This window comes from Pezoporus occidentalis, unplaced genomic scaffold (assembly GCF_034315485.1).
Source record: "Pezoporus occidentalis ecotype Australia unplaced genomic scaffold, CSIRO_AGI_Poc_V1 ctg294, whole genome shotgun sequence".
In the NCBI taxonomy this organism is placed as follows: Eukaryota; Metazoa; Chordata; class Aves; order Psittaciformes; family Psittacidae; genus Pezoporus; species Pezoporus occidentalis.
This window is the reverse complement of record NW_026914874.1, coordinates 6,286-30,140: the sequence shown is the minus strand read 5'-3', so window position 1 is coordinate 30,140 and position 23,855 is coordinate 6,286. Positions and strand designations below refer to the sequence as shown.

Genomic DNA, 23,855 nt, shown 5'->3' with positions numbered 1-23,855 from the left:
GACTGTACAATTAAAGAAAGTTTAAACAGGGCTTTGTAATGAAATAAATAAATTCCTTTGTGTTTCTGCATAAATAAAAGCCAAACATCACAGGATTAAGTGAGAATGAACTACACCAGCTCTAATATACTGCTGATTCTGTCTTGACACAACGAATTCCTGGTGGAAGAAGTCCCAAGGAAGTTCTTTTCTAACCTGACCCTGCTCTTGAGAGAATAGTGACCTATAGCTCCCTTCCTCCACAGGGGGAAATCCCTTCTGCATCTCCCACTGACCTCTATTTTTCATGTGACAGAACGTAAGAGCTCCTAGGAACATTTTCTGCTATTCTCTGTCACTCCTGATGTGGTGAAGTAACTTTTTCTTTGTTCTTTCTCCTTTTTTTTTGTGTTCCTTGGTTTGCACAATCGGGGAAGAACACAAGGAAAACTGAAAGAAGCAGAACCCCCAGCAAGGACCATCTCTAGATGTTACAGTGAAAGCTGAAGACTGAAAGCACACTGCCACTATCACCTATGGATGAAGAGGCATGGGGTCCCCCCACAACTGCCCCAAGTTTGTAGGCCTGACCTTTTGTTTGGGGGCTGACCATTGCCCTGCTTGGTCAGGTGGCACCACGCTGTCAGGAGAGAGGAAAGTGGCTGCAAACAGGCAACTCCTCCTTGTTCCTTCCCTGTTGCTCAGCCAGACTTTCCTTCCTTTCTCCCTCTTTCGAGTTCATTTTGCAATTCCAGCTGCTTTCCATTAGTTGGGGTGCTGAGTCTCCAGGAAGCTGACCCGTTCAGCAGCAACATCATCAAACCAGTGCCTCAGTGCTGGTGGTGTCTCCGCTCCTCCTAAGCGGCTGCAGCCTGCGCCTCCTCTGTCAAAGCTGGAAGAGGGGATTGTATTTCCTAATCTCCTGCAGAAGGCGAGCCTTGTCCATGTTGGCTTCTGCAAGGGCTATTTTCATGGTCTGAAGCTCCCTCTGCAACTCTGGCACTTCCTTTAACTACAAGAAACAGAGATTAAAACCAAACCAGGAGTCACCAGAGGCAATCCACAGGGCAGATCCGCCTGCACCCACCTGCTCAAAGAGAAAACCAAAGCAGGAGCTTTTGAGCAGGATGACACTGACACAGCCATACACATCTCGCTGACAACATGACCCAGTTGGAGCTGCAGAAGTACTTGCCAATACTGGTGCCTACTGACTTCCATGCCTGTTGTTAGAGCCAGCTCAGGCTGCCAGTGATGGCTGTCTAATGACTGTGTTCTCCCAAGGCTTCACATTTCTAGGTGTAGGAACAAGACTTGCAGAGGGCTGATTTTGCCTGAAGATAACTATACAAAGAAAGCAGGGCTTGGGGAGTAAAGGCTCTGCCCCAAATTCTTCTTTTCTAAGGGGTCCTAATACACCTCTAAAGAACTGTTAAAATGAAGATGATAGCTGGAGCAAGCAGATGCTTCTTGGCATTCCTATTTCTTGTCTCCATGAACAACATTAATTCTGCCCTTGAACACTGCCAGTGAGATCCCACTACAGTTTCAAGGCACAGGCCAGTTTTTAGCCTGGGCTCTCAGAAATACTTTTACCCAAGAATTTAGCCTTTGCATTTGTTCCTATTGGATTCAATAACGTAAGAAAATAAACTGAAGCTAAGCTATGGTGATGCTTATGTGCTCCAGCTCTGGTCAGGGCCCTGCTTCACAAGATGTTATAAACAGGAAGAACAGAAAGTCTCTGCACTAAACAGAAAAGAGAAAGATGAGAAATGAGGTGATGTGTCACCAACTACTGAACAGAATCCAAAGTCCCAGCCCAGTCCTGCATCAGCCACACTGCTCCCTTAATATGTATTTTCCATAGCAAGTGATCAATTTATCAAGTAAACCTGGCATCAAACAGGGAGTTTAGATGAACGCTACATGCTTAAAAATGAGTCAATCACCTGAATTCCAGATACAGGCATGAAAATGGAAAGAAGGTTCAAACCAAACAGCAGAATCTTTAAGCAATTGGGAACTCCCTGGTTGTAAGACTTACTCTGCTCTGACAAAACACATCCTTCTTATGGGAACCTCCCAGTTGCTGTTATTCTAACAAGGAAGTGGACACAGTGGGAAGAGATGGGGTCAATCAGGAAAAAAAAAATCCCCAAAACACAACAAACCATCAGATTTCTGGAAGGGAACAAGAGGCTGTGCTGGGCAAGGTACTCTTACTTCTCAGAGTGCCTGTAAAAGGAGGTACAGGCCTGCTTTTGTGTGCACTCCCCATGTGCAGCACCACACCCAGGAGTAACTGCAAACACATGAAGACAAACACCTTCATTTTCCAGCCTCCTGGCTGTCCAGACAGCAACAGGCAGCAGTGACTCACCTGCAGTCCATGTGCTGCTGGGACTGGGGCTGCCTCAACGCACTCTGCCAGGGCCTTCTGTTCCTGAAGAACTGACACAGGTTTTTCCTGTTCTGGTGAGTCCTCCCCTTGCAGAGCTGGAAAGAAGCAGAGAAAACATTCACATGTGGACATTTATAAGCTGGGTTCTCAGGGCAAAAAGAGTAACTGGAACTGGCTTTTTCCCCCCTCTTTTTAAATGGGACCCAAGGGAGTTGTGTAGTACGTTAGAATCTCATTCTCATTTGAAAATGGAGAAACTAAAGCAAGGGAAGAAGCAGTAGTCTGTCCTGTGTTAGCTCAAGGAAACATCAGGCATGAATTCAGGCTGCCAGTACCCTGGTTTGGGTCTTAACCTGTTCTGCCTGTGGTATCAAACTCACTGTGCAAACAAAACCACAAAAGCAGCAAGACATGCATCAATCCAGAGATTTACACAGCAGAGAGGCCAAAGGACCTGGCTGTTTGCACTGAACATGGAAGATTATTTGCCCATTCTGTTCCAGTTCAGCTCCAGGCTCCTCCAGCACCAGGCACAGCAGAGCACTTTACCTCCAGCACAGCCCAGTGTGAAGAGAATGGGGAGAATATAGGGGTGAACAACCCAAGTTTCCCAATGTTGCTGACCTGTTACATAGAACACCCCATCATCTCTGCGCTTCACAACGATGTGATCCACTGCCAAGGTGATAGGGATAGGGCCAGGGGAGGTAGGATATACCTGGGGGTTGTCATCCTGGAAAGAACAAAGCAGAGAAGAGGTTAACTGCTGTGACAGCTCTGGCAACTCTGCAAAGGATTCCCCTTGCCCCCAGCTTTCACAGGAGTAGCACTGCCAGAGCTCACCCACCACATGGAGAAGCTTGGCTCTATATACAAGGCCATGTGTGAGCCTCAATCTGTGTAGAAAGCAGTCCCACACATCAGAACCACGTTGTGTCATATCTGTAACAAAGGTTGGGGCCTATGGCTATCACCCTGAAGGCTGTCCTCACAGTTGCCATCCTACAAATTCCCAATTCAAACACATAAGCCAACATTCCTTGGCCAAAAAGAAGCTAATATCCTTAAGTCTGGGGATCTTCCTGCTGCTGTGCAGCAGCAACACAGGTTCCTGCTTGACAGTGGAGCCAAAGCATTGACTGCAAAAAGGTTTCATCAAGAACTTTTGTCAGTGCCTCCCTCCTAAATATCAACTACCTTTTACATAACACTTTTCCCCTGTTATTCTCTACATCTTTACAGAAAAGGTAAAATATTTCCCATTTCAGTCAAGCACTTGGGGGAAGAGGCAGTTAATTCTCTGCAAACCAGGTCATCAACAAAGCTGGGGACAGAATGTGAACGTCAGGCTCCCAGTTTCTCCACAACCTGATCACAACAGTTCTACTGTGTCACTCGTTCATCCCTAAGGCAGTTTATAGAAGCAAAATGAAACAGTATGAGGGACACATAAACTCTATGTAGGCCCCACAGCATCATTTCCCAAGCAGAATCTTGCAAGCGAGCTCTGCCCAGGCTACCCCCTTGGGGGAGATCGCACACTCACCTTCAGTGTGATTTTGGCATCCACAACTTCTATCTCCATGGGGATCACCTCTGGGATTATTTCATCCTCAAGAAAGGGGCCAAGGTTGGTCAGGAAGGACATGAAGAGCTCTGCTGTGTAACTGTGGACCAGCATGTGAAGGAAGCCGTTCTGAACAGCAAGAGGTGAACGCACAGCAGCATCAGGTCCTACTTCAAAACGTAAGCACACTTCTGGCTGGGTCTTACCAGCTTCACCTCCCATAGGCTTCTCTATACCCGGATCTCCTAGAGCTATAGCAGAAAGATCTCATTGCAGAAGATATTAACTCAAAACAGGTATCTTGAAAAGCCCTTTACTATCCAGGTGCAGAATGCAGTCAAGTTCACTGTCCTGGTTTTGGCTGGGAGAGAGTTAATTTTCTTCCCAGGAAGAAGTACCCCAGCCCAGAAGCATTATTCTCAGGGCAGGAATAACTTCAGGGTTCCCACAGATAGATTTACTCACTCTTCTAATTCATTTCATACATCCTAGCAGAATTAAAAATATCCCCCTCAATGATTACTAAGCACCACAGAGTTTGACCACGGAGGCACTCTGAAAACATCTTTCAAATGCCAGATTTGAACCACTGATAGAAAAGATTCTTATCATTCACATTCCCTCACACACAAGTCTTACTCAATGCTAAATGCATTAAACATTAACACTGAAGTACCAGACAAAATGGAATATTCCCCAAGGGTGGCCAGTATAAATGCCAGTTATAAAAGTGCAGCTATCAAGCAGCAGAATCCAAGAGCAAGTGTCTTACCCAGATAGCCACGCAGATACTGCCACATTCCAACATTGTTCAGTTGCTCTGGAACCACGTTCATTACTTGTAAAGCAACTGACAAATCATCACCTCGTGCTTCTATTCCACAGTTCACCTCATTCATCTTCAGCACAAGGACTGACACCTAAAACAGCAAGTGACAAGCTCGCTTACTAGAGCAAACACCACTGCAGAGTTCACTTCCAGATTTGCTTAGAGACAGTATTACAGTGAAAAGGAACAGAATTCTGACCAGCTGAAGGCTGGGGTCTCCACTCTGTGAGGTTGAGCTGTTTACTTCAGGAGACACTCCACCCTTGTCCTCTGTCATCAGGCTTGTTCTACTGCATGTGTCATTGTGGACCTGAGGAAGATGCCCTGAGGGAAGAGGGTCCAGGCTGGGTTCTGAAATGGAAGTAACAACAACTCGATTCTGCCTTTTTTTTCACATTTTAAGTCCTGATCTCAGCATTTACCTGAACCTGGAACCCTCACTTCAGCTCTGTATTGCTTAAATTCATCTGAGCAGCTGGAGAAAGATGTTCACTGAAATGCTCAGTGCACCTTATTTCCAACCAGCACTTATTAAACCCTTCCTAAGTGCTAGGTACCATCCACCCACCTGCACACATTTACAGCCCTTCCTCTAGGACGGCCAAAGGACCTTAAAAACATTGTTATGTGCAGGGGGCACCCTCCCCACTCAGTTATACTCCTCATCTCAGAGAAAAGGTACATCTAAAAGCAAAAAGAACCATTATGGGTGAACTATTCTTGATCTTCAAAAGGAGGAGTGGTGCAAATGAATTCCACATGAACACAGCACCATTCGATTGCCCATGGCAGAAAACTGTTCACTGATGGGGGAGCGGGGGAGAGGATAACACCAAGTGCTTGTTACCAGAGTCTGTGAGCATCACAAAGCCATCACTGCCATCACTGTCCACGGACAGCCCATCCTCAGGGCCGCTCCCATCCACAGATGTGGTGTCAAAGGAATGCTGGGATGCTGTCCTCTTCATGGAGAAGAAACGTGTTCGGGTGCTGCCAGCCCCGCCTGGGGTCACTGCTCCCTCTTCAGCTTTGGGCACAGGATCCCTACCAGGGGGGAAAGAAGTGATAAAGGCAAACAGTCTTCAGATTACACAGATACTGGGCTGGGCTCTGAACACCTGCAAGACAGACTATAGTGTACTTAAACCAACTCCAAGAGATGAAGATCTAACCTATTTCTAATCCAAACAATATGGAAAGAAAGGGAGCAGTCAGCCTACATTTTCCCCTTCCCTGCAGCCATACTGCTGCTGTTGGGCAGCACAGGAGGATGGCACTCACTTGGCTGGGGGGAGAGAGAGCATTTTCTGCATGGTGGAGGTCATCTTCTCCCGGCTCAGGCTCAGAGCATCTTTTGTTATAGACATGGCTTCTTTGGTGAAGTCCATAGTCACGTGCAGAGCTTCCTTTGTGGCATCCTTTGTGATATGCAGTGCACTAGACAACTCCACCTCCAAGTTCTTCAAAGGGATGAGTTCTGCCTGGCCACTGAGAGTGATATTTCCTCTCCCCGACGACTGTGTGTCTGAGGTTGGGCTGGGAGGTAGAGCAGGAGGGCTCTGAGGATGGCTGCTGGTCTCTGCTGGTCTTTCTGCAACCAAGGCTTCCACAGCTTCATGTGCTTCCTCTACAAAACCTTTCTCCTCTATGTTCTTACTGTTTGGAGCCGTACTCAGAGCTTCATCACTTGCAGATCTTGGGAGTCTCTCCAGTGATACACTGGTACCTGTATTTTCACTCCCACTGTCTTCTGGGACCTCTGCAGTACTGCATACTCCCTTCTCCGGCGTGGCCTCCGATTTCAGCTCCTTCTCTTCAGCTGCAAGCCCTTCCTTACTGTCTGAAGGAGAAAGCTCAGATTCAATCAGGCTTGTTGTGTCCGAGTCAAGGGATCTGGGTTCCAAGACAGACCCTGGTGCGGGGTTCATGACTAGGGCCACTTCAGCCGTGTGGAATATAACTCCTACACAAGCAGAAACGGGATCTAAAGGAGACCCAGTCACTTCCTGGGTATCTCGGGCCAACTGCTCCTGTAGCTCTTGCAGAACTTCCTTCATCCTGAGTAGCACCAAGTATTGGTAGTGGTTGAGACGAACTTTGACATGGACAGATGAGGATACAAGCACATGGATATCGGCAGAGGCTTCCAGCTCTTTATTATCTACTCCATCATCAACTTCAAAGTTAGCTTCTCCCAAGGCATCCATCGTCTCTGGGACCTTGTAGATGTTCTTCAGATCCTGGTCAGTCTTTGATCTTTGACAAACCCCGTGGTCTCTGGAAAGGTGCTCATCCTTTGAGTGATTGCTAAAGCTGGCAGAAGGCTTGATTTTCAGCTCAGAGGCTGCCAATTCCTGTCGTTTAGATATCTGAGCTTGTCCCCATCTCTTGGGAAGGCAGGCCCAAATGGAAAGGGGAAAAGGGTCAACAAAGCTAAGGGCTCTGCCCTTGGAGCTTTCAGCCCCCTCAAAGTCCAGGGAAAGCTCAGTGAAATTCATAGACCACAGATCTTCAGAGGCTGAGGGCTTGCATGGCAGGTGGGGAAAGCCAGGATGCTTGCGAGGCCTCTCATCCACCTCATAGGCATGGCGCAAGAAAAGGGTGTGGAGGAGGCTGAAGCTGTCCTGACACCTTGGGAACTTGGTGTAGCTGGAGTGGAAGAACTCTGAACTAGCAAATTTACGGAAGAGGCTCTGGAGGTCCTGGCAGCTGCAGAGGAGAGCGTGGCGGGTGTTGGTGACTGTCACCTCCGACGTGCAAATGCAGAGTGCCTGAGGGCGATCCCGATGGTCAGCGACTTTCCTCTCCACAGGGATGTTAAGCTGCAGTAAAGCAAAGAGAAGAGGACTTATCAAAGGCTGATCCTGGCATTGACACAGAAGGTCGGCTGTGGAATACACGAACAATCGAGAAGTCTCAGTCTAAAACAATCCCAAGTGCTGGACTAGAGTCTCAATTTATCTCTATCTGAAAGTTAAATAACATTTACAAATCAGGGAAGAGAAATGAATCAGACACAAGGGATTTTAAACTGGTTTTTGTTTTAGGTTCTTTTAACATGCACTGCTTATGCAGCAGCTCAACTTACAACATTCGCTTTGTTCCTTCTCTGCAAGGACTTACACTATACCTTGTAGGCCTTTAGCCTCCTCACCAAACTGCTAACAAGGGTGGTCAATGACAACCAACACAGGACATGGAAATGGTACAAGGGTCAAAGTGGTTTCCAAAGGCCAGAAAACAACTTCTGACTACATGAACCATTAATTTCTCCTTGAAACTGTTTTCATAAATACTGACTTGCTTGCTTATTCTGGACAAGAACTCAAGTGCCTGTTTTACAGTCCATAGATCAAAGCAAAACCAGCACAAGTGGTAAACAGGAGAAAGTTAGAGAAAGGCAGAGGTTTTGTTTTCTCATTCTGGACTCCAAATATGTCCTGGCCTCATGTTCCTTCCACAACAGGGAGAGAAAGAACGCTGAAGACTGAAAAAGGAAGGAAATGACTGGTACCTTCAGGTGGAAGCCATCCAGTCGAACGTCAACATGCTCATCACGCTTGCCTGAGTTCTCCAGCTTATAGATGGCCTTGAACTGCTCCAAGCTGCGATAAAGATCCAGACAGAAGAGGTTTATCCAGAGCACGCTTGCTGTATCCAGAGTAAGCATCAGGCCATTCAGCTGTACATACAGGTTTGGGCATGGCACTACAATGAAACAGAACCAACACACTTTAATAGTAGCAGGAAAGGCACTTCAGGTGGTCTGCAGCTCAGTGTATAACCTGCACTGACAACACCAATGCAAAGGGCTTCAACATCCACTGGAAGACAGATCTCCTGACAAAAGGGAGAAGCTGTGGTGCACCACAGAAATGAGGCGTTTCAGTCTCGCATCAAGCCAGCTGCAGAGTACCAAAGGTGCAGTACCCAAAGCACCTTACACTCCTGGCTCCACTGCTAATCAATAAGGCTGAACCCTGAGAGCTGGGCAGACAGCAGCTCCTTCACTATGCTCCTGAACAGGTTATTTTACAAGCACTCCCCATTTCGCACCAGGCAAACTCCATTCCACTTTCACACAGACAAAAAACCCAGAAGAGGAGAAAGGCAAACAGCAGAAAAGTAACCAAAAATGAACACCCAGAGAATACGTAACAGGGTTAACACACCTGCAGATTCAGTCAATTCTTAATTCTTTAAGAAACTTATGAAAGAAGGTGCTAACCTTGGTGTATTACCTGGAAAGTCCTGATTGTCTGGGAAGTAATACTCTGTGAATTCAATGTGGATTGCAGAGACCTGATCAGGAAGCTTGAAGAATTTTCTACTACACGAAAGCAAGGTGGAGGGTTTCTTACTTTGTTGACCAGCTGTAGAAACCTGAAAACACACACAACGGGATGCACTTGAGCAGAATTCCAGTTTGGCAAAACAAAATGTCCCGGTTGCCCTGCAGTCTCCTGTATTGAATCCCTCTCATTTATACATCAAACATACTTTTTGCATGAGTGCAGACTCTGGTTATCAATTTCCTCTGAGCATGAAAATTATCAGTAGTTCATATTTGGTTTAAAGGTCTTATGTGCAACATAATAATGGCATTTGGGTTCTCTACGCAGAGTTTTGATTGTCTTGGATGACAAAGGATTTGCATGGCTTGAATCGATATCAGATTAGATTTCTCTTTTACAAGTGACATTAACATCTCCAGACACTGCTCAGATCCCTACCTGGTGAACATCCAGGTCATCCACTCGAACTACCACACAGCTGGACCGAAGACGGTTCCAGGGAGGGTGCCGGAGTCGTGGCAAGCTTGTGGGAGGTACACGGCCTTTCTCTAAGGGGCTTTTATGAGGACTCAATGAAGGATCTGTTGGGATGGAGAAGCAGAACCAGCAGGGTTTTAGTCATCTTCTTCACAGCAAACTTCACCATCAATACCAACAAGTATGTGTTTACAGAGCAGATTTAACAGCCCCAAAACCAAACGGACACAGCTACACAGGAAAACACACTCAGGACCTCTGAAGGAAGAACATTGTGAAAGACAAGTCTGCTTTATAGCAAGAAAATACATTCTTCAGACAGGCTTTAATTTATTCCTCACATATTTATTTATGGAGAAACTCAATAAAAAACTAAAGCTAGAAAAAGGAACCACTGCAGCCTGTCCATTCCTGCTGCAGTGTTATTCCAGTACGATAGCCACTGCCTCTTGCCATTATATTTAAGTTTTTTAGCATGGTTTGGATCTCTGCACCAAACCAGCCTGCTAAACTGAGGACAGGCATCTAGAGATATTGCTGGATGGAGCAAAATTGTTACCATCTCCTGCTTTACTATGAGTTTACCATTACCTGGTTTCTTTTTGAAGGGGGAAAGCGGAGTCCTGGCAAATGCAGGGTCCATTTCTTCATAAAGCTTCTCAACCTTGCTTTGAAATTCACTGACCAACTTCTGTGCCCACTGCCCCCGTGTTTCCATTGCTTCACTGTACCTCACCCAGTGCTTGCAGGCATCTCCTGCATGAAAGCAAACATTCTGCCTTTAAAATTGAGGTTCCTGTACACACACAACCCTCCTGGGCCCCTCAAATACTTGCAAATCTGTACAGCATTCCTCTTTATTGATATCAGGCCTGGAATACACAATATGCAGCATTCTAAGTGCTTGTGAAGCAAGCACAGGCTTTCACACAACAGAGCTGGTCCTACCAGCAAATGTTCCAAATTGAAAGTTAAGAAAAATGTCAAGGTCGCTTTTCCTTGATTCTTCAGTTAACCACAAACAGATTTTCACCTGGGATACATCCCATAACCCTTCCAAATTCATCAGGTACACCTACGAATCAGATACAGAGTTTAAGCAACTGAAAAAGAATCCAAAGTTTCAAATGTATGGCTTTATAACACACAGCAACTTATTCCTTTCTTTGTACTCTGCTCTGTCAGCAACTTGTCAGTCATCCACCAACAGGTAAATGAGGTTAACCTTGCCCATGAGGATTTAAGGCCTTTCTTCCAGTCCTGCCTGAAGCCATACAGCATCACTCTTCTTCAACTCTTTTTGAGGTTGTTGCTTTTCTTCAAGCCTAAGCTTCTGTCTCTAAGTAATTCTGAAAGGCTCTTATCTTTTCCTCTCATCTATTTGCTTTTTTAAGTAGTTTTCTAGCTTTCATGTTTGTATTGAATTTTGGATGTTTCTTTACATCAATGTTAAAAAAACCCGAGACAGCATGGAAAATAAGCAAGCCTGAAGCCATGCAGCATCACTGCTCCTCAAATTCTTTTTTTATCCCCCTCCTCAAGCTGGGAGGCCACACACTCCCCTACCTGCCCTGTGGAAAGGGTAATAATCAAAAGCCATCCTCCTGAAGGTCAGCTGTATGGCACCCCCCAGCATCCCATGCTTCAGAGCACCTGCAGAAACACAGAGCAAAGAAAACCATGATCAGCTCTGCAACCCAAGTCCTGATCCAGGAGAATGCAAAACATCACTTTGATCACTACCATTGAGTGACTGTCACCATGGCCAGTGTTATGTGTATCAAAAGCTGCACCAAAATCTTGGCCTAGGCAAGGAAAAGGACAACTGAATGTGACAGGCCAAAGAGTTTGTATGGTAAGAACCAGACCTAGAATCTCAAATACCAAAATGCAAGATCCCATTGTTTCCCAGGCCCCTATCAATTATAATTCCCACTACAACAACCAGCACTTGTGTTTACAACATGTAGAAAAAGTGATCTAAGATGTTGACAACAGCAGCTCAGGAGACAGTGGTACACAGACCAATTCAAAAATATCTGGAATAGTGGTGGACATGGGTAGGAGAATATTTTTTTACCTTTTTAAAGGAATATGCATAAAAGCCAAGAGTACAACTTGGAACAGAGATGGCTGTGCAGAAAAAGGGGGGCACATTTGCCTCAAAAGAGAAAAAAGTACTTAGAATTGTAGGGGAGAACTGGGAGCAAAACAAGCACTAGTTAGCAAAGGCTTGTTTGAAAAGAACATGGTTGGCAAGTCTGTCAAAGGTGGCAAAGAATCCTTGTAGCTATCCTACTGTGAATGTCCTGAATGTTGTCAAAACAAACGTTTTCTCACCAAGTGGAATGATCAGCCTTTATTCCCACTGCTCAAACCAGACTGCTCCTACAGCAGATCTAACATCAAACGGATGGATCAAGAAGATCCACGTCAAACGGATGGATTTCCCCATGTTTGTCCAATGAAGATTGGACAAAGGCTTTCCAATACCTAGTGCAGACATACAGGACTGATCATCAGCCCCCCATCAGCCTGAACAACTGGCTATTGCCTCATTGGGAAACAGTAACATGGAAGATGCTTGGTTTTCAGAGGAAAATCCTCATTCAAGACACAAAATTGATGACCAGATTAGTGTTTGCCTCCTGCAGCATCTTCCTGATGTGTCCTTCAGTTACCTGGCTCTCGAGTGTGGCTGTCATCACAGATGTGCAGATCCAAGTGTGAGATGAGCAGGTGATATGATGACTCCTTCATGTCATGCTTATCAAAATATTGACCAATGCTACTTGCATTCGGGCTGACTCCAAACGACTGAGACCAGGACTGCTGGGTACTTGGTGCAGGTGGTGTGATCTAGGAGGGACAGACAAGCTTGGTAAGAGCTAATAAAGAACAAAACAATAAAGGGGAGAGGTTACAATGCAATTAAAAGCAACTCACGCAACCTTCCAGACTGCAAGGGACCTATTCCTAGAAAGCAGAGAAATCTGGATCCTTTCCTATGTTCTCCTGAGCAAAAACCTTTGTCTGTGATCATGCTTCCCCTACATCAAGCACTTACCTTGAAATACACTTTAAGACTCATGGACAAAAAAGGGCTAAGTATTCCTGCTAGGAATCCTGACAGGATGTTGCTTGCTATATTGTGTACCTGCACTTGGTGGCCATAGTTAACGCAGTTACTGCATCCTGGCCCTGGGACAAAGTGAAACTCTTGAAACAATAAGGAATTCATGGGCACAAATCAGATCTTGGTTGTGTTTGAAAGACCAAAGGAGAACATTCTGGATTGAAGGCACCAAAAGGATAAGTTATTTGACAGGTTTTCTTCCCCAAGAGAGTGGTCAGTGGTGGAGTCCGCATCCCTGGAAGTATTCACACACCATGCAGGTGACCCCCTCAGTGACATGGGTTAGTGGTGGCCCTGGCAGTGCTGGGGAATGGTTGGATTTGATGATCTTAAAGGTATTTTCCAACCTGGCTGATTCTAACCAACTCCTTTAGTCGCTTTATTACCCAACAACAGCCTAATGTGATGCTGATCTGATACCAGGTAAGCCTACCAGTTCCCTAAGCAAGGACCAGGTATCACACAAACAGAAACTCTCTCTTGCCTTTTTCCTGGCAGGCCAACATCAAAAACATGACTCCCTCACCTGTACAGACTCTGGTGCCAAGCTTTTCCTCTGCTGGGCAGACTTCTCCATGGCTTCACTCAGAGACTCGGCATATTTCATCATTGCTTTCAACTGAGAGTCTGTTAGCACCCAGAGCAGGTCATCGAGGAGAAACATAAGCTTAGATGCCATCACATTGCAGTCTTTGGTCTGAAAAAGCAAAGATGAGTCAGGGACTTTAAGAACTTCACCCATATACACACACCCTCCATACTCACAGAAGCTGTAGGAAAATCCCCTAGGAAATACTCTGCTTTGACATTTGGCAAGAACACAGCTGTCTCCAACAGAAAACAGAGAGCAATACAGCAGCTTGAGCTCAACACTTGTGAAGGAAAAGAATGGCCGCTGAGGAATGTGTGAGGAAATATGCATCATCACCACACGAGGCAGTGAGACTGTATCCTGGGAAGTATGGAAGAAACTCCTACCCTCCTCTTGAGGGAGATCTGGATCCTCCCCCGGTTGGTAATGAGTCTCAGAGGAGTAGTAACAGGATCTTGATCACCATTATCAGTGGCATCTGCTTCTATGCGAAGTGTCTGCCAGGTGAGCTCTTTGAATGTCAAAACCTACCCAGAAGGAGAAAAATAGGAAACTGCTGAAATTTTCAACAATTTCAAAGATTAAAATAAATGCTTAAAAGACCTGGAATGGAACAAGGCCACAGAAAATCACTCAAGACACTTTTCTTCTGCGACTCCAGTACAAAATCAAAATTACATCCCAGGTAACATCTAACTCCCTCTCTCACACCGAGTTTACAACCAGACTAACTACAAGTGCACTCAAAACTCCAGTTTTACTCAGTTTAGAGTAGCTCAGAGAAAGCTCTGAACACAAGTCAACTCTCAGCCACCCTGTCCCAGCAAACAGCAGGCTCACCAAAAGTTCCTTACCATCACTATATAAGAACTCAGACACCAGCCCAACTACCCCAGAGGTCTGGGACACGAGTGCCACCCTTCTGTGCCCATTAGGACAGCAACATCAGGTAACACTTTACCTCTCCCCTCTGTGGATCAGTAATGCGGGTGAGTCGCAAGTCACTCTGTTGCCAGTTTGGGTTGACACTGTAGCCTTGGAGCTGCCATAGCTCAAAAGATGCATGAAAGGCCTTGGAATGAATCTTGATGGTGATGGAATTGACAACAATAAACATCCCCTCCACAACCTTTTCAGCAAAGCCATATTCACTGCAAAGAGAAGACCCCTCAAAGTCATCACCTCTTACAACAAAAGGCCCAGTAGGTGTAAGGCTACATACAGAGAGGCTCTGAGGTTTCTAAGCAATATTAGAGCCACTTAAATGTGAATGCAGAGGGGCCAGTCATTAACCATCAACAACACCCATACCCCAGTAACACATTACAATGAAAACATGGGGCTCAAGATCTGACCTTTGACCTGCAGCAAGAGCAATGGGAGACTGTCCATTGGGTGGCCGAGGCTCTTCGCATGTTCGCATCTCTACCTCCACTTTATCCAGGTACTGCAAATACAGACCAGGGGAACAATAAATACAAGACCAGGGCTCAAGCTCAGCCCACCAGCCTTAGATCTGAGGCTCTGTGGCAGGAATAACCCCATCTCTGCAGTCTCTTGATTCTCCCAAGAGTCTTACATGTTAAAGCTCCCATTAACTTTGGGCAATTGGAATCCCCATAAGGGGGGGGGGGGTAAAACAACAGAAAGCAGGCACACAGTTCCCCTGGACTTCACCGAGAGCTCAGTCCAGCTCCATCCTGCAGTGAAATGTGGGTCTTGTGGGAGGTCTCCTGTGGCAAAACAGGACTATTCTCCTGTGTGCTAAGGGCCTTGAGGATTTAGGTAAAATGAAGATTTGAGCGTGTACTTCAAGGTTTCCCTTTGCAGAATTTTTCTTACTTTGGAGAGATGAAAAGGAGTGAGGAAAAAAGGGATGAACAAGAGGAAACATTACCAGGCAGATCGGGTGTGTCTTCAGCTTTGTCCACTGGATCTGAAACAATAAAGCTGAGGTTACAGAAGTTCTCTCTGCATTGGAAAGTTTGGGATACTGCAGGAAACCATCTGAGTCCAAAGTCTGAGCCCCACTTTTCTGAGAAACGACCACAGCAGCAATCCATCACGTCTCACTGTATCCAGGCCAAACAGGCTCCCACAGACAAGTGAAAAGACATTTCAGCCACCAGACTTATGAATCCAACTTAGCTTTTGAATCTCACGTACCACAGAATCATAGAACAGTTCGGGCTGGAAAGGACCTCAAGATCATCAGTTCCAAACCCCTGTCATGGGCAGGGATACCTTCCACTAAGCCATGTTGCCGAAGGCTCTGATCAGCCAGCCTTCAAAGCTGCCAGGGACAGAGCATTTACCACTTCTCCGGGCAACCCATTCCAGTGCCTCACCACCCTCACAGTAAAGAACTTCTTCCTTATATCTAGCTTGAATCACCCCTGTTTAAGTTTAAACCCATCACCCCTTGTCCTATCACTACAGTCCCTAAGGAGTCCCTCTCCAGCATCTTTGAAAGATTCCTTCAGATACTGGAAGGCTACTATGAGGTCTCCACACAATTTACTTCTCCAGGCAAATCATCACAGGTAACAGGCATTCTGCAGATCAAATTCTGATTTTATCATGTTCCTTTCTGGAGAACGTTCTTGTCCTTAAAGTTCACAATTAATTCCTGCTGTTCCTGGCAGTCAGGTAACTCTTTTGAAGACTGCACAAACCAAAAAGATCCATTTTATTTTCTTACAGCAACACATACTTTGCAGTTGTTGTAGGAGGGAGAACAAATGCTCGTTACTAAATTAAGCATATCTGACTCTAAAAACAGAGCAGATCAGATGAGTGAGACAGGCTCATTTTACTGTCACTTGGCAAAGTAGAATCATATTTCTTTTATAGAAAGTCTCTTCAATATATTAAAAACTTCTGCATTCACGTAATCCAACTACAGTTAGCACCACCTGAGATTAAACAATCTGGCATTTCATATCAAAAAGGGAAGAAGGACCTATAGAAGAGTTAGTTCTGTGTGCAAAAGTGCAAGTGCATGCACAGTTAGTGATGATGCATGGAAACGGGTGCGAGTGGGCTTAAAGGATGACTGACTGCAAAGTGCAGCTTTTCACATGCACTATTCAGGCATTTCTCACTAACTGCATTTTCAACAATTTAGCCTGAAGTTACATTTATTTTTATAGCATAATTAGGCTTTCAGAGAACTGCACTCCATTCCTCCCTGCTTCGTATTCCCGTTGAAGGTCTGTGTCACCTCCTTAGCATTAAAAGGAAACCAAGTCAGTGGGATTAAGGGAAGACACAGAAAACTCCTTTGCTATCAAAATAGCAGGGAAATGGGAGTGAATTACCAGAGGTCTGTGAAACCTAAAGTGACACAGAGGTGATGAACAGGGAATGACTGTTCACTGCTTCTTCCAGTAACAGTACCATGAGGTTATCAACTAAAGCTAGCACATGAAGGTTTGGTACAAGCAAAACCCAATGTAATTGAGCTGTGAAATTCTTTGCCATAGCACACTCTGGATATTAAATACGTGGGTCCAGAAAGCATCTGGGCTCATTCCTGGAAATTCATCAGTGGCTATTAAATAGAGACACTTCACTGCTGGGTTAACAAGTCACCTGAAGATGAGGAAGGACCACAGCACATTCTCCCTGCGCTTCTTTCAGCATCCTCTACCATCTGCTGCCAGCCACCATCAGGAGGAGTGGCCTTTGGTGAAACCCTTGTTGTTAGTATTGAATCAGCAAATCTCACCCCTAAAGCACAGGGTTTGATCTGTGTGGATCAAATCACATCATGATTCTCCATCAGAAATTCCCAAGTGACAAACAGAAGTTGCCTATAGAAAGCCTCAGCTGCGGTTGGGGATGCAAGCGCAGCCCCCCCTGCTCACCCTGATAGATGCCTTGTTGCAGTACACCCGAGTGATGGCAAGCCAGGTGGGCAGCTCCAGCACATTCTGCAGCACCTCTTCATCCAGCTCCAGGTTGGTCAGCTGCCCTTGCCCTTTCAGTGTGCTCAGGTTGATTTTGTCTGGAGAGAGATTCTTAGTAAACCTACAAGAGAAGAAAGAAGCGACTCTAAAATAACCCCAGCAAAGCTGCTAAGATTAGATTTTAAGGGAGCCATTTTAAGTGTAAGAAGCTGCTTGCTGTTTTGTTAAACCATTCCTGACACTTCTAAACCCAGAGCACGTTGGCTCCTCCAGGAAAAAAAAAAAAACAACAATAAAAGATCTTCACACTTTGGCATTTGAAGAACTTCTTTGTTCACTTGTTTTAGATCAAATTCAAGTTTGAGAAACGTGAAAATTCATTCTAAAGCACTGAGAACCTAGAAGCCAGCAAAACTGCCATAGGACAAAACCAAGAGGAACTGCAGCAGCTCAGCAATTTTACTTCCCCCAGAGTTCCATTATCTGGATTCTTTTTGAAGTCTTCGACACAGGAAAGTACAAATTCATTAATAAATTAACTTCTATGGCTGTCTCTTTAAACACCAGCCTCACATCCAGCCTGCTCTTTGGTCAGCTGGTCCAAGCACACAGACTAATTCCTCTCCTTTTGGCAACCAGCACCCGTGGCTCTCTCTGGTTTCAATTCCTCCTCCCAAGGGCTTCTGTTGTTTCCACCTCCCTTGTACGCAATGCAGTTTGGTATCTTCAGAAACCTTAGGTGCCTGAGCTTTAAATACAGTGAGTGAAACTATTTCAGCTGGACTGCTCAAGAGCAGTGTATTCAGGTGTAGAACTGAACACCTCTGACTTGCTGTCCTGGTTTCAGCTGTTTTTTTCCCCTAGCAGCCAGTGCAGTGCTGTGTTTTGGCTTTAGTTTGAGAACAATGCTGATAACACACTGATGGTTTAGTTGTTGCTTACCCTGATCAAGGACGTTTCAGTCTCCCATGCTCTGCCAGTGAGGAGGGAGCGGAGACAGGACACCTGACCTGAACTAGCTAAACAGATATTCCATACCACAGCATGTCATGCTTGGGATAGAAACTGGGGGGATTTGGAGAGAAGAAAATGATCGCTTCTCAGGTCAGGCCGGGTACTGGTCAGTGGGTGCTGAGCAATTGCATTCTGCATCACTGCTGGTTAGTGTTTTGTTAGGTTTTTTCCCTCCTTTTCCCTTTTAGTTTTATATTCTCTCCCCTTATTTCCCTTTTCATTATTAACAGCAGTAGTATTCTATTGTACTTTAGTTATTAAACTGTTCTCATCTCTACCCACAGGTTTTACACTCTCCTGATTCTCCTCCCACCCAGTCTGGGGAGGGGGAAGGCTTTGGGGTGTGCAGGCGGCTGCTGGTGCTGAGTTACTGGCTGGGCTTAAACCATGACATTTGATTTAAACCACCATGGCCCTTAAGGGCCATAAGAGCCAGTTTAGAGGGCAGCAGGCCTCAGAGGCTGTCTGTGTCTCAGCAATACTTCTCCAGGACTGCTGTCTCTATCAAACAACCCTTCTGTGCAGAAGGGGCTGTCACCAAGGTAGCTTGCAGTCTGCAGTCACAGGATTCAAAGACTTCCTGCCAAAGTACTTACCCACTACTGCAGCTAGGACTTATTCCACACATTCCTCCATGCTAATGCTAATTCTAATGCTGTACCATGGTGCAAAAAGGGGAAGAGAAAGAAAGAAGGGCAAGAGAAAGACCCTTTTGTCAACGTAAGCAGGATTAGGATCACAGTCACATGCTGCCACTCTCTTTCCCCTGCACCAGCAGTGTGGGGACTTCTCTGTGAAAGGAACAAAGGGCATCTTGAAAAAAGTCACTGCTAAAAGAGGGGAGGAGGAACCAGAGCAGCACTGCAGGGATGGCAGCTGATGTGGTCACCACAAGAACACGAGGTGCAGTGCAGAACTGGCTGAGGGGCCAGAGCAGCTGCTGGTCAGTCAACCCAGGGTTTCCTGGGGCAAAAAAGTGCCTTTTCAGAGCAAATGCTTTGTCAGGAGAAGGTCTGGTGGATGATGACAACCCTAACTATTCTATGATTCTATGAAGAGCCAATGATGTCAACTCTATGCCACGGATGCACCAGCTCATGGGAGAGGAGGGTGGCACAAACAGCTGTGAGTTTTTTACCTTGATCCCTGCCGCTACAGAGTCTTCCACTGCCACAGAAGCCTGTGTCAGACATTGCTTGTGTAATGCTGTCACCTCCCTCCCCTGAGCCAAAAGTACACACTGACAACTGATTAAAGGCCAAATTTATAACACACCTGTCAGCATCTCAGGCTGACACATTCACTTTAAACTTGTTACTCCCTTTAACCAGAGGCCCTCTTGTTTAAACACACCCAGGAAGGCGGCCAAGTCCAACACAGCTTCTGAGCATCCACACAATGAAATAACACCTTCCAAGCGTGCTACAGTAGCTGCTCTGCTGGTGGGGAGATGCAGGTGTATGCAGAGTGTCTGCAATACAGTACTGTTGGGAGCACCCACAAATCTCAGGTACTGCTGAAAATTAGACCAAATACCTCCAGAGGCAAACACATGAGCATCCCTGATCTTGCATTAGAGAACCAGGTCTGTTGAAAGCTGTGGTAATCATAAAATCATCATAGAATCATGGCATAGGGTTAGGAAGGACCTTAAAGCTCACCCAGTTCCAACCCCTGCCACAGGCAGGGACCCCTTCCACTAGAGCAGCTTGCTCCAAGCCCCTGTGTCCAACCTGGCCTTGAACACTGCCAGGGATGGGGCAGCCACAGCTTCTCTGGGCACCCTGTGCCAGCGCCTCAGCACCCTCACAGGGAAGAGCTTCTGCCTAAGAGCTCATCTCAGTCTCCCCTCGGGCAGGTTAAAGCCATTCCCCTTGGCCTGTCCCTACAGGCCCTTGTCCAAAGCCCCTCTCCAGGCATCTTGTAGGCCCCCTTTAGGTATTGGAATCAAGTAGTCATGTCCACTTTGGGACTGGATACTCATAATAAAACAAACACAACCTGAACAGGTAGGTAATAAAAAGCACTTGGTCCCATTAAGCTCAAAGGCTGCTGTGGGCAGCGATCAGCTTACAGCTGGGGAAGAGGCTAAGACTCAGAGCAGCTTTCTCACACTTGTAAAGAAGGATCAAAACACTGGTGTCTCAGATGCTCATCCCAAGCTAAGCGTGCTTAGATGGGGAAGCTGCTTTCAGCTCGTAATGGAGAAGAAAAACCTAAGGACACATCTAAACCAGGGCAGTGCTTCTGTTTAGTGTATCAAAAAGAACAGTAACATAGTGAAAGAGCACTAAAGCTGTGAAACAGGATGCTGGTGGGGAGTGGTGGAACAGACCCACCAGGGGATAAGAGCTTCCTACTGAAATTCAATAAAAATCATTCTGGTAAGGATTTGCACTGCAGTGCTGAGAACCCAAACCCCAAAGCATTATATTTAATAGGCTTGGGCAGTTTGGCTTGCCACAGTTTCCCTGTTTAGTCAAATGGGGATAAATACCACCTTTATAAGGTGAGATCAAGTATCTGCTACAGCTGAGCACTGTTAAAAAAGACAATAAAAGAGGCCACTTTCAAACAAAAGACATAAAGGCACATCACTGGTTTTATTTTAAAGCAATAGAGGGACTTCCATGAATCTTACAGGCTGCTAAACACACCTGATGTACTGCTCTTGGACAGCATCGGAGGAGCTCAAACCACATCCAAGTTCAAACACAGCGCAAGCAGCTGCTGCTCCAGACAGCTCATAGGGAGAGCCCTTTGTCCCAGCTGGAACAGCTCAATCCTCTTCCTGCAGAATCTGCCACCCCAGTATTGCAGCCATGTGCCAGTGCAGGAGCACCAAAAAGTGAAGCTACTTCATCTGTTTTCTTTTCTAAGCTAAATATAGGACAAAAGAGTGAAGAGCACAGATGGTGAAAGCACTGCAAGTTTTTAGGCTCTTCTGCTCTAGGAATTTAAGCTGCTAAAGCACAATACAGGCTACAGGCTACACAACACAGGCTAAGCCTCTAAAACACATTCATAACTCAGCTGTGTCACCAACAGCAAAACCCAGCTTTAAGATCACCACAAGTGACCACTGTCATTCGATTAGACATGGGATTCATTTAATCTTAGCACTTGGTGTGAAACAGCTTTCCTATTTCCCTGATCCTGCTCCCTGTAAATCTCCAGACAGAACGGGAACAAAAGCACACCCCATGCAGAAATGACTTCAAATGAAGCCACAACAAGAGGAACAAGGAATTGTTTCACGTGAAGACTGAACAGCAGAAAATAAAGGCTGTTTAATGATTCAGCAGAGAAATTCTTCCAGGCAAATAAGCAGAACTGAAAGAGCAACCCAAAGGGAGTGTGAAGCTGAGGTATTTTGAGGCAACAAAGCCAGGATGGAAAAGCATCATCTGTTTTATACAACCTTAAACTGTGTTCAAGATGCACTTCTGCAGCACATCCACACCACTTATGAAAGGGGCAGGATCAGACCAACCACCCCAAACACCACAGTAAGTCCAACCAGCAGGAAAACAGGTAGAGCTGCAGAATTTGTCAGGACATCCTGGCCCCCTGGAACCCCACAAAGGAGACACAGGGAAATGCCAACCACGGGCCCAATTGGAGGGACGAAGAGGGAGGTTTTGATCAGGAACGCATTGCAACACTGCAAGGTAACAGAGGCCAAAAAGCAAAATGAAGTAAAAGCACCAGCAAGAAAAGTGTATTCACTAAAGAAATAAAATGATCCATACTCCAGGAGGAGTGGTACCAAGTAACAAAGCCCCGCTCTATTTCAGCCTCCATTTCTAACCGCTCTCATCTACCTCTGCTTGCCTCCTGACAAGATAACTGAGTTCAGAACCAGCAAAACATGCTGATCTGAGGTGGAATGAGACAGCCTTGAGATCTGTGATATTAGAAATACATTTAAATTAGCACAATGAGCAGGTCAGGCAGCAGCTCTATGGCCCTCCACTCCGGTACAGTGCCTAACAAGCTGGAGTACTGAACAACCAGTGATTTAGACTTGCCACAGAGACACTTCACTGAGGAGACTGCTTGCTTGGAGTTTGTGGGGATTCTTCTGAGGTTCCAGAAACCTTCAGGATCTACCAGAGAGCCAGGATTCACAGCTCTTACCTCCCTGCTCCAGCACTGACACCACGCAAGCCTGCACAAGTCACTTCAAGCCCTTCACTTTTGTATCTGAGTTTCTTCACCAGTAAAACTGGAAAGGACTCGATCACCTGCAGCTCCCAGTGCATGGAGAAGAAAAGCACTGTGTAATGCTGTCCCTTCGCTATGCCCAGAGATACACCACCTCTCTCTTTCATGTTATTCTGATCTTGCAGCAATGCAGGGGGAGGACGTGCCCGTGGCCATGAGATAACACAAGAGCCGTTAGATCTCACGCAGCTCTTTTCAATTCAATGGCAGGGAAACTGAGGCACGGCCATTCACTCCAGGTCAGTGGCAGAGCCACAGCTGAAGCTGCATTTCCTGACTCACACGTGAAGCACCAGCTGATGGTCTTCCTCAACGCACCTTTTACTGCCTTTAATGAACTGCACTGGAAATGACAAAATACCAATGAAAATGCCAACCAAACGCGCGCCAGGTCTGTCAGGAATCGCAGCGTTCCTTCTTGCCCTCCGTACCTTTTACTGTGCACTGCGTTCCTTTCCTCTCTTCCACTTGTATCCACGCCGCCCAGGCCCACAGCTATCCCGAAGGGTCACAGCCAATGCAGCCCTCAGTCGGCACCGAGGCAGAGCACTGAGCACCGGGGACCGGGCCGGGCACCTCCCGTACAACGGGGGCCTGAGGGCCCTGCTCCCCGCAGGACACAGCCCTGAGAGCCGGGGGGGCTCCACAGCCCCAGGCCCTCAGTCAGCGCCCCGGGACCTCCGTCACCACCCGGGGCGCGGCAGCTCCACAGCCCTCAGTCACCCCTCCGGACCCTCGCAGCCCACCGTGACCTCGGTTCACCACCCCCGGGGCCCGGCAGCCGGGCCCTGCGGTCCCCACATCCCACAGCAGCCCCTCGGAGCCCGGGCCCTCACCCACACCCCCCCCGCAGCCCTGCCGGGGCCGGACGCGGGTGCCTCACCGGGAGAGGTGCTTCAGGATCTGCTTCTTGATGATGGCGGCCATGCCGCGGGGTCAGGCCCGCCCGCCGCGGGACCCCATCGCGCCGCCACCTCCCGCCGGCCCCCGCGCGCCGCCCCGCCGCGCCCCCTGGCGGCCCCGCCGCACGCCGCAACCGAGGGACCCACGCCCACCCCCGCCCCGGTACCGGTGCTCGGCATCATTAGTGAGCATCATTAGTGAGCATCATTAGAGCGGGCATCATTAGAGTGAGCATCATTAAGAGCTTCACCCTGTTAACGCGGTGATTAGCGGGGCTGCCGGTGAAAACCTGCTTAGCATCACCTTTTATAGCCCTTGGTCGGCCAAAATGAAGGTTTGTATTAAGGCGCTCACACTACGATAATCGAAGGTGAAATACAAGCCAGCGAGGTGCCTGGATGAGCACACACCACCCTAACTTCAAGCAGCTCCTGCGCTAGTTGTAGCTGTGCATTGTAGTGATGACTCCAGAGCCGGCCACTTCAGTGGCACGAGATTCCAGCATGGATCACACTGGAGCA

The 23,855-nt window shown here is 46.8% G+C and overlaps 1 protein-coding gene across 2 annotated transcripts; it reads right to left on the bottom strand.

Moving 5' to 3' along the window:
- Window positions 1-32: 32 nt before the first annotated feature.
- On the bottom strand, window positions 33-23,450 carry BLTP3A (bridge-like lipid transfer protein family member 3A). 2 transcript variants are annotated; one of them, XM_062626562.1, is made up of 21 exons: window positions 23,315-23,450; window positions 17,149-17,311; window positions 15,177-15,314; window positions 14,635-14,726; window positions 14,241-14,430; window positions 13,666-13,806; window positions 13,214-13,384; window positions 12,233-12,410; window positions 11,118-11,204; window positions 10,143-10,307; window positions 9,513-9,655; window positions 9,021-9,162; window positions 8,294-8,487; window positions 6,061-7,601; window positions 5,627-5,823; window positions 4,979-5,130; window positions 4,723-4,870; window positions 3,930-4,201; window positions 3,008-3,116; window positions 2,363-2,478; window positions 33-991 (listed from the first exon to the last, which is right to left on the bottom strand). In XM_062626562.1, exons 1-21 carry the CDS (start codon window positions 23,356-23,358, stop codon window positions 866-868), a joined length of 4,509 nt encoding a protein of 1,502 aa, XP_062482546.1. In that variant the 5' UTR covers window positions 23,359-23,450; the 3' UTR covers window positions 33-865. The 2 variants fall into 2 exon arrangements, with proteins under 2 accessions (XP_062482546.1, XP_062482547.1); XM_062626563.1 differs by having other exon boundaries at window positions 15,177-15,215.
- Window positions 23,451-23,855: the final 405 nt, after the last annotated feature.